The 13,713-nt window shown below is 69.5% G+C and overlaps 1 protein-coding gene across 1 annotated transcript; it reads left to right on the top strand.

Annotated features, from left to right (window-relative positions):
- Positions 1-145: 145 nt before the first annotated feature.
- On the top strand, positions 146-13,502 carry H696_03071 (hypothetical protein; the record flags this gene model as incomplete). The annotated part of the gene is made up of 5 exons (XM_009496960.1): positions 146-630; positions 777-1,050; positions 1,164-1,415; positions 1,603-3,320; positions 3,437-13,502. Exons 1-5 carry the CDS (start codon positions 260-262, stop codon positions 13,500-13,502), a joined length of 12,681 nt encoding a protein of 4,226 aa, XP_009495235.1. The 5' UTR covers positions 146-259.
- Between the last annotated feature and the right edge of the window lie 211 nt (positions 13,503-13,713).

The following is a 13,713-nucleotide window of genomic DNA, read 5'->3' as shown; positions in this document are numbered from 1 at the left end:
GGGGGGCAGGTCTTCAAGGGGGCCCGGTTTCCTCGGGGCGCTCCACGGGTGGGGTGTCGGATTCAAGCCCCTGCACCTTTCCTCCTTCTCTCGTCGCCCTCTCTCAGTCCCTTCTCCGGCCCTCCCTCGACCCCCCCCCCCCTCTCTCCCTCCCTCTTGCTTCTCCTCCCTCCATTGCCCCCCTCTCTGCCCCCCTTCGTACCCTTCACGCCAGCACGCGAGCCAGTTCGCCGCCGATCCGGGTGCACTCCCTTCCGAGATGGCGGCTCCTCGCACAAATCCCGGGCGGTCTGGCTCTCTGACGCGCCCGGCCGATGACCACTCGGCCCCATTTGCCTCGTTGGCATCGAAAATGCGCCAGCTCCACTTTGCCCTGACATCGTCCGGCATTGCGGAGCAGGCCCATTTGGAGCAGAACCTCCTGGAGGTGGTTGGTTATTTCGCCTCGCGCCGGGCCGCCGGCGATACCAGCCATTCGACGGCCTTCCTGGCCGCAGTGGCCACCACCACCGACCTGAATGGCACCCCGGGCGCTGGGTCGAACGCTGATGCCGGTTCCCGGCCCTCCAACTCGATGATGCTCATTCAACTCTGCCGTGGCGTGGTCATCCTCCTGACGGACTACCTCGAGTGCGTCTTCCGATCGGGGATCTTCCCTCGGATGTGTCCATTTCGCCCGCCTTCCCGCCCTCTTCGCTAATCTTCCTGGCCTTTTGCATCTGTCCCTCCATTCTCTGGCTACACTTTTTGCCCTTCTCTTCGCACCAATTCAAAAGCTCCGGTCCTGGAACTACTGGTCCTGCACCCGGGTCGATTGCCGGGGCCGACGGCTTCCCCACCTCGGCCGGTAACCCCCCCAAGCCTCGGGAATCCGATCGGGCGCTACTCATGGAATCCCTCGACCTGGCGGTGTCATGCCTACTTCGTGCTCATCGCTCAGAGGACATCTCTGTCCGGCTGGCCGCCACCCAATGTCTCTCCATCCTTGGGCGTCGCCTCTCCCAGACATATACGGTTTCCTTCTTGACCACCCTGATCAAGGAATTCCGCGTGCGTTTCCATTGGCCTGAGATTGGCCCTGCATGCTCGGCACGCCGGCCTCCTTGGCATTTGGGGTCTCCTCCGGCCCCCCTCTTACATGAAATCCCACACACGCACGCCAGCGGACTTCCCCCTCTCGCATGGCCCGTGCCATCCTCAGCCTGCTGTCCTCCATCCTTTGGACCATCGACCCGATGCCGATTACCAGCCTCTCCGACGCGTCAAACTTCCTGCTGGAGCACTCCCCCATCAATCCTCGCCCCCCGGCGCCGAATCGTCCACGCCCTCCGCCCAGCCTTACCTTCCGAACGGCCTCCATGATTACCCCGCAGCTGATTCGCTTCTTCTCCCTCACCTCGGACACAGCTCTCCAAGTGCGCTCCCTCTTCTCCTTCTCCTTCCCCTCCTCCTCCTTCTCCTCGTTCTTCATCTCCCGGGATTCAGCACTCCATTCCCCCCCCCTGCAATGGAGCATCTCCTCCCCTTGTCTGTCATCCCATCATCTGATCACCCCCCCCCCCTCCCCGCTCCCTGCCCCGGTTGCTCTCCCACTCTCCTCAGGAGACCCTCGGCTCGGCCGGACCAAGCATCTTTGCCTTCTTCCGTGGCTACTTCTCGATGATCCCCTGCCCTACGCGCTTTGCCCTTCGCCCGGCAGCCAGCGCCGGCTCCGAGCCCGAGGAGGAGGTTGCCACCCAGCTCGCGGCCAGCGCGCAACCGGTCTCCTGCATGCCACTCCTGAGTGCCCTCACCCAGTCGCTTTTCCTGTCGTCAGCCAATCCGGCGGTCTTGCGCACGGCCGTCGATTCGTTGGCGGCCTTTGCCTTGGCGGCATCCTTCCTGCCGGAAGATCACCCCCAGATGCCGACCTGCGGCGGATGGTCCCCGGTCGCTTGCTCTACCGGGCGCCTGGTTGACATCCTCCTGGAGTCCTGCCTGCCAATGCTGGATGGGCATATCCTTGGCGTGCTGTTGCCTGACTCCCCGGCTGCCGAGAAGGATCCCCTGCCCGAGTATGTGACTCGGGCTCTCCATCCGGATGATGGATCAGCCGATCGCCTGACTATTGGCTGCTTGGACCTGCTGGCCGCCAGCCCGAGCAGTCCGCCAGATAGCCCCGCCGACTCGGCGGCTTCCACCGCCTCCAGTGCCAGCGTGGCCGTGATTAGCTCGCACTTGCGCGCGGTGCGCGCCGTTGTCGACATCGGAGCGGCTTCAATCGTGGCCGCCCTCGAGTGTGGTGCCTCGGCCGATGCTCTGGCCCTCGGGGCTTCTCCCCCTTCGGATGATGGGCAAATCCTCACTTGGCTCCGCCTGGTCGGCGTCCAGGCCGGTGCCGATCCGACCGAATGCCAATGGCCACGACGCCTGGCGGCCCTCTTGCGCCTGGCGCAAGGCCTGTTGATGGATTTGCGCCTGGCCTCCGCGGCTCTGGATCTCCTGCTCACAATCTTGTCCCTGCTGGCGGTGCTGGATCCCGCCGGAGCGCCAGCCCGCACGGCTCTGACCGCCTGGCAGGGGGCTCCCCTCGGCCCGGGGCTCCTGGCTCGACGCTTGGCACAATTGGCCGGGGCCGATGCACCAGGGACCTTCATCTCCGTGGGTGTCGATCGTCCGGTGGTTCGGTTCCCTCGACTCCCGGTGCCGGCTCGTGTGCGAGCTCTCCAATGCCTGGCGACCCTCGCGGCACGGTGGCCCACAGACACCCTGGGCGGAGCCCCGGACGGAGCCCCTCCCCTGGCACTCCTTCGGCCGATGCTGGGAGTCGGTGATCCCCTGCTGGTGGGGCGCCTGTGCACGGTGTACGGCGCCGCCCTGACCGGCCAGTTGGCCGTCCTGTCCGAGCGGTACACCGCCGCCGGGAGCACCGGCATTGCCGCTCTCCCGGCCTGGATCGAGCCGGTCGGAGTCTTCCTATCGACGGCCGCACGCGGTCTTGCCAATGCCGGCTTCTCTGGGGCCGGGACACTGCCGGCGTGGCTCGACCCCGGCCCAATCGGCGCCGGGAACTTGGCCGAATCCTTGGCGGACCCGGTCTGTCAGCGCTTGGTGTTGGCTGCCTGTGGCCGGGCCACGCGTGCCATTCTCCGGACTCTGGCCGTCCTCGGGCCTACCTCGACCGTTTCTTCCCCGCCGGACACCATTCATCGGGTGCTCCTGAGCCTGCTGCTCCATTTGCTCGCCTCGGCCATTTGGGTGTTGGATGCCTCCTCCGATCAGGGCACCTACTGGCTTGTGATCAGCGAGGCGGTCGACCTTCTCAGCCGCATGGACTGGGGGTGCGTACAGCCGGTCAACTGCTTGGCACCGGTTATGGCAATAATGCCACCCGCCCCCCCCCCCCAAAACCACCCCTGCCCTTTCTTCATTCCACTGACCCCCTCGCACCGGCCAGCCTTCTTGGAGTCCTCCTTCCGGACCACCTGTCAGAAGTGGAGCAGCTGAATGAACGCGCTCTGACGGCTCTGCTCCGGTTGCACTTGCGAGCCCCGCGCGCGCGTGGGGCCACCCCTCGCCATCGCGCCATCCTCCAGGTTGGCATCTTTGTCCATGTGTCAGCCGGCCAGACTGCCCAGCTGGATGGCCATGCCCCCCTGCAGGAGACCCTTCTTCGTCAGTACCAGCACCGCGCCGGGGCTTTGGTGGCCGGACTGCTGGCCCAGGTGCAAGATCGCCGAGTGGAAGACGGCCCGCGCGAGTCAGCCGGGCTCTTCCTCCGCCTGGTGGATCTGTTGCTGAGCCTGGCCACCGCGGTGCCAGCCGGCCCGGGGGCTCCCGATGAGCCCACCCCCCCGGCTGCCGGTCGGTCGCCGCACCTCCCTCCTGGCCTGGGGCACTCCCTCTGGCGGGGGACCCTGGCTTCGATGGCACGTCATGGCCGATGCCTTCGTGCCAGTGGTCCTCTCGCCGGGCAGCCGATTTCCCCCGGGGTGACGCCGCTTGCGGTGCACCTGTCACCATTGGCCGATGAGTCGCCGATTTTGGCCACCGGCGATCGGGCCCTCCTCCGCGCGCTGGCAGCTCTGCACGATGACCCGAGCCTGGCCAGCTTTGGGCAAAACACGGCCGAGGGCCTCCCGCTGTTGTCCTCCGGCGTGGCATCTGGCCTTGGGGCGGCCGGCGCCGCGGCCGACGCCGACGCCGACCCGCCGCTGGCTTTCCATCCGGCCTTCCTTCGTGCCCTGCCGGCCATCTTCGCCGACATCGCCCCGGGCCAGTCGGCCTCCTTCCTGGCGTGTCCACCTCCTGGCGCCGACCCGACGGCCACCCGCACCCTGGCGCACTTCTGCCTCAGCCTGCTTGCCGGGTCGCTGCAGGCGGATTTGGCCGTGTCAGCTTTCGGGTCGTCCCTCCGATCGGCCGACGGCGTCATGTCCGACGGCCCGGTTCTGGCCGTCACTCTCAGCCTGGAAGACCATGTGGCCCTGATGCGCCTGCTGCTGGCTCTCTCGGCTGGGGGCTTGCGCCGGGTTGGGAGTTCGGCTCTTCGGGATCTTCCCTCACGGACGTGGCTTTGGCCCTTCTTCCGGTACTGCGTGCACCTGCTGCGTGCGGCGGCGGATGTCATCCGCGAGCCGCTGTCCACTTCGGTCATCCAGCCAGGGGGCAATGGCTCGACCGGGGGCCCTGCCACCGGATCGGGGGCCAACGCCGCCGGGGCTTCGGCGGCCGGTGGCATCGGTACCACTGGCTCCTCGGTCCCGGCCTCCAGCCAGGTGACCTATGCCATGGGCCCGGGAGCCATGCATCCCGGGGCCGGCCCCACCTCCTCCCTGTTATTGGTACACTCGTATCAGGCTCATGGCGGTGCGGTGGGCACCGGGCTTGGTGGTGTGTCGCTCCCGACCCTGGCCCCGGTGAATGCCACCGGGCTACCGGGGGCCCCGGTTCCCCCTGGCGGGCTGACGGTTCCCGGTGCCATCTCCTCCCTGGCGGCGTATCATGGCTATGGCCAGGCTGCCGGGTCGATCGCCATCGGCAACACCTCGTCCGGGTCTTGGCCTGAGGTGCCGGTGTCCTTTTCGGCCGGGATTCCAGCGGCCGAGGCGTCTCTCCGGCTGTCGTTCGCGGATTCCGAGCAGATGCCCATCCAGTCGCCCCCGCTGTTGGCCGTCCCGCTGGCCGGCGGACCGGGGTCCCTGCCGCCATTGCCGACGGCCTCGGGCAGCGGTGGGTCTGCTGGCAGTGGACCCGCCGGCGCCAGCGGCGGCTCCATTCCCCCACGGGCGGCAGCCTCGTCGCTGGAAACCCACCGACGCCTGTCGCAGTCCATCGCCGCGGCCTATCGCACCTGGTATGCGAAGTTCATCCCTGCCGCCGGACGGACGGCCGGCCTGGAAGACGCGCGCGATCCCTTCCTGCACTTGGTGACCACGGTGGCCGGCTGTCTGTCGTGCCTGATTCCGGAGCTCCTGTGCGAGCAGGAACGCCTGCGAGAGCAGGAGCACCGCCGTCGCCAGCACCACCGGTCGGCGGCAGCTGGCGACAGGCGCGCCGACTCGACTCAGCGCCCGGCCCCCACGGCGCCTGGCAGCCCGGCCGAAGATATTTCCCTCTACTCGCGGTCACTGCTGTCCGATGCGCAGAGTCTCGCACGCATTGCCCCGGCCGCCTGCGGGTCTGTCATTTCCGTGCTCTTGGCCATGGCCAGCAGCCCGGGACCCGGCTCGCGCGGGTCCGCCTCCGGCAGCCCGGCCGATGGGGCCACGCCGGAGTTGGCCCTCGGCCGGCGTACCGCCGCCATGTATCTTCCCCCCTCGGCCAGGTCGGCCTTCATGGCCATGACCGCTGCCGGTCAGCCGCTTTACTTCGAGGGCATCTTCGATTCGGCTCTCCCCAGCGGCGGGGCCGCGGCTGCCCTGCAAGGGGTTTTGCAAGCGGCCGAAGCCCAGGCCGGCGCCTCTGCCATTCGGCATTTGGCTTTGGACCCGGATGATCGCATGGATTTGGTCCCCTATGCCGGGGGTGTGGACATCGGGTCCTTCGAAAAGGTCATCGTGCAGTTCATGCACATCTTCCCCCAATTGGGATCCTTCCGCCGGGGCCCGGAGCTGGCCACGCCTCGGCGTGTGTCGCTGCTGCTCGTGCGCCAGGCCCTGCGCGCCCGGGTGGACATCATCAATCCGGCCTTCGCCGACGCCCTGCTGGTGGAGCTCCACAAGTTGGGCCTCGTGTCAGCGGCCGGCTGGCTGACCGGCTGGCGCGGCCCGGTCCTGCTGTCCGGCGACCGGGTGACCGGTCTTCATTGGAGCCCGGCTGACGCGGCGGCCGGCCTGGCCGCCTGCCTGGCCGAGCTAACCTGTACGCTGCTTGCTCTGGGCCGGTACTGTTCCGTGGGGAATCTCCGACCGGAGTCCATCATTCAAGCCCTGGAGCTGGCATTGCAGCCACTTCGCCCGGCCACCGGGGATTGGAAGACCGGCCTGGCGCCAGGTGGCCTGGCTGGCGCTCTCTGCCCGGGGGACACCTGCCGTGCCACCGCCGGCGACGCGGGCTCCGGGGCCTGGTGCGCTGCCCTGTTTGCCACCCTGCTGCCGGTTTACTCGCTATATCTGCTGCTGCTGTCAAGCAGTCCGGACACCTGGCCCGGGGGGTGGGCTCGGCCGGTCGGCGGGGCCGCCGACACGACCGTTCCCCAGGATGCGGTCTTTCCCTTTGGCTCGCTGGTTCGCCTGCGCGAGGTCTGCCGGCAGATGTTGTCCCTCTGCACATGCTCCATCGGGGCTGGGGCCCTGTTGTATTTGGCGGACTTGCCGCTGCCCGCCCGGCCGCGGTTGGAGGAAATCCGCCAAGCCAGCACGGCCGCCAGGCAGCTCGACCCCTCCGGCCAGCTGGAGCCCAGCTTCTCCCTGGTTGAGGCGAGCCAGTGGTTCCTCCGTGCAATTAGACCCCCCTCCGACGGGTCGGTTGGCATGATGTCGGCCGCGTCCGAGCGCGCCGCCTGGCGTGACACCATGCTGCGCCTGGGCCGGTTGTGCTTCGGCCGGACGGCCCCGGCCCCGCTGGCGGATGCCTGGCGCTCGGCCGTGCGCACTGGGGCCCAGGATTCCGCGCATGTGCTTTCCGAGCTTCTGGCCGAGGCCGTGGACGCCGGGCATCGGCTGGACCTTGCCAGTGCCCAGGGCCCGGCCGCTGCTGCTGCTGCTGCTGCTGCTGCTGCTGATGCTCCCGGCTCGGCCGATGCACATGGCCGCCCCTCATTTGCCTGGTGGTTGCTGATGGCCGCGCAGGCCGGTGTGGATGTCGGCGTTCTGCGGCGATTGGCCGCCAAACACCCGAATCCCGGCGGCCTGTCCTCGTCGATGGACCACGCGGCTGCCAAGCAAGCCTGTCGCGCCATCTTGGCCAGAGCCGGTCCGGCCACCGGCTCGCCACTTGTACACTGGGCCAGATTGGCAGCACATGCTGGCATCCCCCTGGGCCAGGCCATGCGCATTCTGGCAGCCGAGGCTGGCAAGCGTCCCGGGACACACTGGCTCCTGATGCTGCGTGCCTGGCTGCGCGAGGCACGGTCCCGACTCCTGCTCGAGGGCGGTCCCCTGAACTTGCCGAGCACCGCCTCTTACTCGGATGTGGCGGCCCTTTTGACGCGTGACCACATTGGCGAGGAGGCGCCCCTGCTGGCGGCCCTGTCGACCGCCTGGGCCACGGCCCCCGAGCAGGCCCCCTGCCCAGCTACTTGCGAGGCTGTGACCTTGCTCCTGCGGCTTCGCCCTGGCGCCGGGATGGTCACTGCCGATGCGCGTCTTGACCAGCTGCTGGCACTGAGCTTCCTGCCATCGGTGGACCTTGTCGCCGTGATGGATGCCATGCTGCCCGGGGAGGGTGCCCCTCCTGACCCGGCGGCCGGCTTGGCCACCCTGCTAGCCACCAGCTTCGGCCCATTCCACCGCACCCTCAAGGCCCACTATCAGGCGCGAGCCTCCGACTCGGCTTGCCCGGAGCCCGGGCCGGTTGTCCCCCTGCTCGAGGCGGCTCTTCACCTTCGGCAGACGCTTGGTGGCCGTCTGCCTGGCGAGCGTTCGGCTCTTTGTGCTGATATGGACGCCCGGCTGGCGGCTCGGCTGCCCGGGCCCAAGCCCTCGCCGGGCACTGCGGCCCAGGCGGCCAGCTCGCCCCAGGCCGCGAGCCTGCTGAGTGCGCGCCCCTGCATGGCGGCCAGCTTGGGCACTTCGGCCGCCTGCCAGCTGTCCGACCCGGACCCCGCCTGTGGGCTGTGTCTCGGTGGCCGCGCCAGTACCATGGTCCGGCGGCTGCTTGGCAGCACTCCCCAGGCGGATGCGGCCCTGGACTTGACTCTGTTGCATGTGGCCCTGCTCCAGGGCAGCCGTGACGCCCTGCACCCCGCGCGCAATGTGCTCCCGGATGTCGACGGCCCCGGCGCCAGCATTCCCCTCTGGCTACGGGCGGCCCTGCAGCGTCTCCTCGAGGCGGTGGCCCTGTTCAATGAGGGCGCCACAAGCTTGGCGGCAGCGGCCCCGGCCGGCCAGCTGGCCGCGCAGTTGCATGATGTCCTGCGAGACCCGGTGCTTGGTCGCCTCATCGACCGGGTGATCAGCCTGCTCGGGGCCATGCTGCACCTGTTCCCTGGCTGGTGGACGGCCCACGAGCGGGCCAGCTGCCTGCGCTTCTGTGCAACCTTCTCCTTGGGACCGGCTTCCGGGCCGGTTGACCTGGCCTCCGCCGGGCAATCACTGCTCCTGGGCAGTCTGCTTGTGGCAACCGCCTGTGCGGACCACTCGGCTGGCGACCTGGACGCCGGGCATCTGGGCAACAGCTTCTACCTGGACACTTCCATGCGAGCCTTCAGCCAGGCTGGCCGGCGCTTGTGCCCGGAATTGGCCACCCATCTGCCGGCCCTGGAGCTCCCCCCTGTGGGGGACCTGCTGGGGAGGCGCTTTGCCAATGCCCTGGCCCCCCTGCACCGGGACCGGGCCTGGCTCGGCGGCCTGGCAGCCGCCTGCTATGTGGCATATGGTGCGGATGCCGGCGTGGCCGGTCTCGGCCAGGCGACAAGCTCGCCCCTGGCCGGGGCGCACCCCCTCTCCCGGCGCCTGTTGGCCGGGTGTGCACGCTGGGCCAGCCCGGCCCTCGTGGCCCTGATCCTCGGGCTGGGCCATGTCCCTCAGTTTGGACTGGCCATGGACGACATGCCCGGCTCTGCCACCGGGTCGGACTACATTCGCGCCTGGCACCCGGCCAACATCGCGCAAACCGCCTCGGAGCTGGGCCCGGCCGCCATGTATGACGAGCCGTCGGCCATGGTCGGCGGCGATGAAGCCGGCCCCGGGGGCTCGGACCATCAGGATCCGGCCGCGGGGCTGCCCTTCCTCCCTCGAGGGGCTCGTGTCCCTGTGGATAACCCTTCCTTCCGGGGGCTGGCGCGCCTGCGAGCCCTGTCCGCGGTCTTTGCCCTGGCCGGCACGGCCGGCCCACTGCCCGGGCGTCTGTCGGCACTGGCCACCGGCAGGTCGGTGCCGGGTGGGGCGGATACCGGTCGCCGGGGATCGGCCCTCGCCGATGCGCCAGCCGGCCTGCTGGTATTGGATTCGCCTCCGCGCAGTCCGATCTCCGGGCCCACCACCCCGGCGTCCGCCCCGCCGAGGGTGTCCCAAGGCGACCGTGATCTCGGTGACTTGGCCACCGGGCTGGAGGCGTTGCAGCTGGCCCCCGGGGATTCACAGCCGGCGGTCTGTTTCTCCGATTCCGATGACCTGGGCACCGTGCCTCTCGCCGTCGGGTCGGACCTGGATCTGGCCATGTCACCTGATGGGTCGACTGGCGCGCGGCAACTGCTCCTTGGCATGCGTCCGGCCGTGGGGGCCCCCTCGGACACCGGCGACCTGGCGGCCGATGATGCCTCCGATGTCGGTCCGCTCGAATCCCCGGTCCTGGGGCGGCTGTCCGAGTCGCTGGACGCGCCGCGGCGCTCCTCGGCCGGCGCCTCGGCCTCCTACTGGATGGACATGGTCGAGCGTCGGCGCGCTGATGATGTGACAGGTGTATCTCCACCGGGGGTGGCATCTAGCGACAGCGTCCCGGCTGCCGGCACTCCTCCTGCCGGTGGCGCTTCCCGAGCGACGGGCACTTCGCCTGGCGCCCATGGCGCCTCCACCACCAGCAACGCCCCCGGCACCAGCGCCTCCCAGGTTGACCTTTGCCTGGTCCGAGCCCAGGGCCAACTTGCCACACTTCTGGCCTCGGAGGCCCCCTGCCCCGAGGTGGATGCGCTCCTCTGGCTGGCGGTGCCGGCCGGGCCGATCCCCGTGGACGCGGCCCTTCGGCTACTGGCCGCCTGCAGCCCGCCGCTGGCCGACGCCGATGATGGGGATCTTTTCTTCCAGCTGGACGCCCTCGGCTTCGACCGGTGGAACCGGCGCCTGGTTGATGACCGCTGGACCGCCCGGCGGCTGTTGCTGCACGCGGTGGCCAGCGTCCTCGGGACACACCATCGCGCGACGGTCGGCCTGCCCGGCCCCCTGCGCCTTGCCGGTGGCGCTTCGATCGATTGGGCCGATGCCGGCTTGGCCCCCGGCTGGCGGATCTATCAGCCGGCTCTCGACCGAGCCCTGCGCCACTTCTGCGATGTCCTGGCGGCCCCGGTGCTGGCAGCCACCACACCTCCGCATGCTCTGCACCAGCAGGCGGCCCTGGTGGCAGCGGCCTCGGCCGCGGCGGCCGCCGCCGCCGGCTCCACTTCCAACGCGGCCGACACAGCCAGTGGCCTCCTCTCCTCGGCCAGCTCGATGTACAGCTCCGCTGGCGGGTCCTTCCTGGCCGGTGGCGCTGCCACCATGCACGGTGCTGGTGGGGAATTCCCCCCCAGCCACAAGGTCCCCCCCGGCGGAGGGGCCCCCGAGGAGTCCACCCTCGCCGGTGATGAGCCCACCCTGGAGCATCTCCTCCGGTATGCGGCAGGTCGGCGGGCCTTCGACCAGGACCTCCTCCGGCGAACAACCCTCCAATGTACCGGCCGGCTGGCGGAGCTGCTCTTCGACCCTGGCCCAGCCGGGACCCCGGGGCTGCCGCTGTGTGGTCGGCGCTACGCCCGGATGGACATCATCCCCACCGGGCCCGGTTCGGACATGGCCGCCACCACTGGCCTCTATGATGATGCCACGGCCCCGTTGGCCGAGTGGGCCCTCAATGCCAGCCTTGGCATTTTGCGCCAGGCCGGCATGACCCTGCCGACCCCGTTCTCCAGCATGCTTTTCACGCCGGGCATCGTGTCTTCCCTGCAGGAGCTCCAGCGCCTGGAGGCCCATCCCCCCGGGGGGGCGGGCGCCGCCCCGGGGTCATCGGCCGCCGTGAGCCTCTTCGGCCCGTCGCCCCCGCCTGGGGGGGAGTATGTCGACCGAAATGTGTCGGTGTCTGGGGCCCCGGCGGCCGCGGCCTCGGCGGCCTTCGGATCCGGCGCCTCCCCCGGCCCGGCCCGGTTGCTGGTCAGCCTGGATGATGCGGAGGCCCTTGGCTGGCTGCTGCGCATCCTGCTGGCAGCCCTGCGCCGGACCGACCTGAGCCTGGACCAGCCGGGCAGCCAGCTTACCAAGACAGCTGGCATCTTCCGCGAGCTGGCCGCCGTATTGGACCGCGGCCTGCGCCATGCCCACCGCGGGGTGCAGCAATCCATCCTCGAGGGCAGCCTGGCCTTGCTGTTGGACGCGGCCAGCTTCCTGGGCCGGGCCCGTTGCAGTGATGGCTGCCAAACTGACCTGCTGGAGTCCGTGTCCCTGGCCAGTCGATGCCCGGCCGTGGCCGGCGGCGTGGTGGCCTGGTGGCTGGCCCCGCTGCTGAGCCTGCATTGCCGGCGGGAGGTGGGGGCCCTGCTCGGGGCCACCTTGGCCTCGGCCCGGTCTGACGGCGCCGCTCCCAGCCTGTGCGATGCTTTTGTGGGGCTGTCCCTACGGGCCACCTCCCTGGCCCTGGCTCTGGTGCCGGAGGCCTTCCGCGCGCCGGGGGCCATTGGCCTGTCGCCATATGCCGGGCTTGGAGCCGGGGCCGTGGAGTCTCTGGCCAAGCAGCTGTACGACCTGGCCGCCTGGGCCTGCAGCAGTGCCGGTGTCCAGTCGGCCCCCATGCGCCGGGGTCTCCTGCGACATGCCTTCGACTCGCTGGCCTTCCTGAGCATGGCCCGCTCACCAACGGTCCTGCAGTTGATCAAGTTCCATGCCCAGCGTTGTGCCACGCTCCTGACGGCCCTGAATTCGGAACCCCTGGCGGCCACCTCGGCCGCCGTTGCCCCCTCCTCGGCTCGTGGCCCGACGGGCCACAATGCCTGCCTGACATTGGCCCCGCGCGAGGCCCTGCGCTTCCTGGCCTGTCACTTGCGTTTCCTCACCTGCACCGAGGACCTGAGCGAGGTCCACCTGTCGGCCATGGAGAAGGTTTTGGTGCTGCTGAAGCATCTGCCCACGTTGCCGGTCCCGGCACGCGAGCACCTGGCCGCGGCCTTGCCCTACCTGCTCACCGGATCCGTGGCCGTGGGGGACCTCCACCGGTCGGTGGATGTGGACCTGCTGAGCATGACGGATCCCTTCCGCGCGCGAGGCATCGTCTCCTGGCTGCCCACCTCCCAGGCTCTGGCCACCGTGGTATCGTACATGTCACGGCATACGCTCGTCCTGCCGACCCCCAGCCCGTCCACCATGGCCAGCACTTCGGCCCCCTCCGGGCCCGGCTCCGATGACACCAGCACCACCTATTCGGCGCAATATGTACGAGCCGAGGCGTGCCGTTTGCTGTTCGACACTTGCGACCTGCTGCGACTGCGCAATGCCCATCCGGCGGCGCAGATGCAGCCACTGCGCGACCTGGCCCTGGACTTCCGCCTTCAGGGATACTGGCTGTGTCGGTCGGCCGGCGGATCGGAGGCTGGGGCCTTCGAGCTGGCGGGACCCGGTGCCGGCATCGCCGCCCCGGCCGCACCACTGCGCATTACCGACATCTGGCCCCTGGGCGCCTTTGACTCGACCCAGCCCCCGGCTGAGCAGCTGTACGGCCGCTTGCCGAAGTTCGGCCCCTTGCCGGTGACCCTGCGCGCGCACACGGCCGAGGGCAAGACCCTGCCGGTCGGGGCCGCTGGGGCCGGGGCCGCGGGCGCCAGTCACAGCCCCGATGTGGCGGCACACATCTTCAATTTCATCATCTCCGCCCAGGAGACCCTGACCCAGGCGGCCACCGGGCCGGCGGGACCGGCCGACATCCAGTGGCGCGTGAGTGCCGCACTCGCGGCCACCGTGGAGACCACCTCGGCGACGGCCATCTGCGCCGAGCCGGCCGCCGCACCGCCGGCGGTCGACCGCCCACGCCGGGTACATACGACCGGCGAGGGGCTTCGCGCGCGGCGGGCTTTCCTCCTGGCGGCCCTGAATGGGCAGCACTTCTTTGGCCAGGTCCCGGAAAGTGTTCCCGCGTCGGTGACCGCCGCCCTTGCTCAAAGCCGTGACAGTCGCCTGCGCTGACTCTTGTCAAGCTTGTCCCCCCCCCCCCTTTTTCATAGAGCCTGTCTCGTCCTTCGATCCGTCCCTCCTCCCCCGCATGCTTGCCCATGTCCCTATACATCCAGGTTGGTGAGGGAAAAAAAAAGGAGACAGTGAAACAAGGGGTCCATTGTATTTGCCAGCAAGGGGGAAGGGCAGTGCCAGACCAAGGGGCGAGAAGGGCCCCCCCCCC

The sequence above is a fragment of the Fonticula alba genome (genome assembly GCF_000388065.1).
Source record: "Fonticula alba strain ATCC 38817 unplaced genomic scaffold supercont2.4, whole genome shotgun sequence".
Classification (NCBI taxonomy): domain Eukaryota; order Rotosphaerida; family Fonticulaceae; genus Fonticula; species Fonticula alba.
This window is presented reverse-complemented; position numbering and strand designations above follow the sequence as displayed.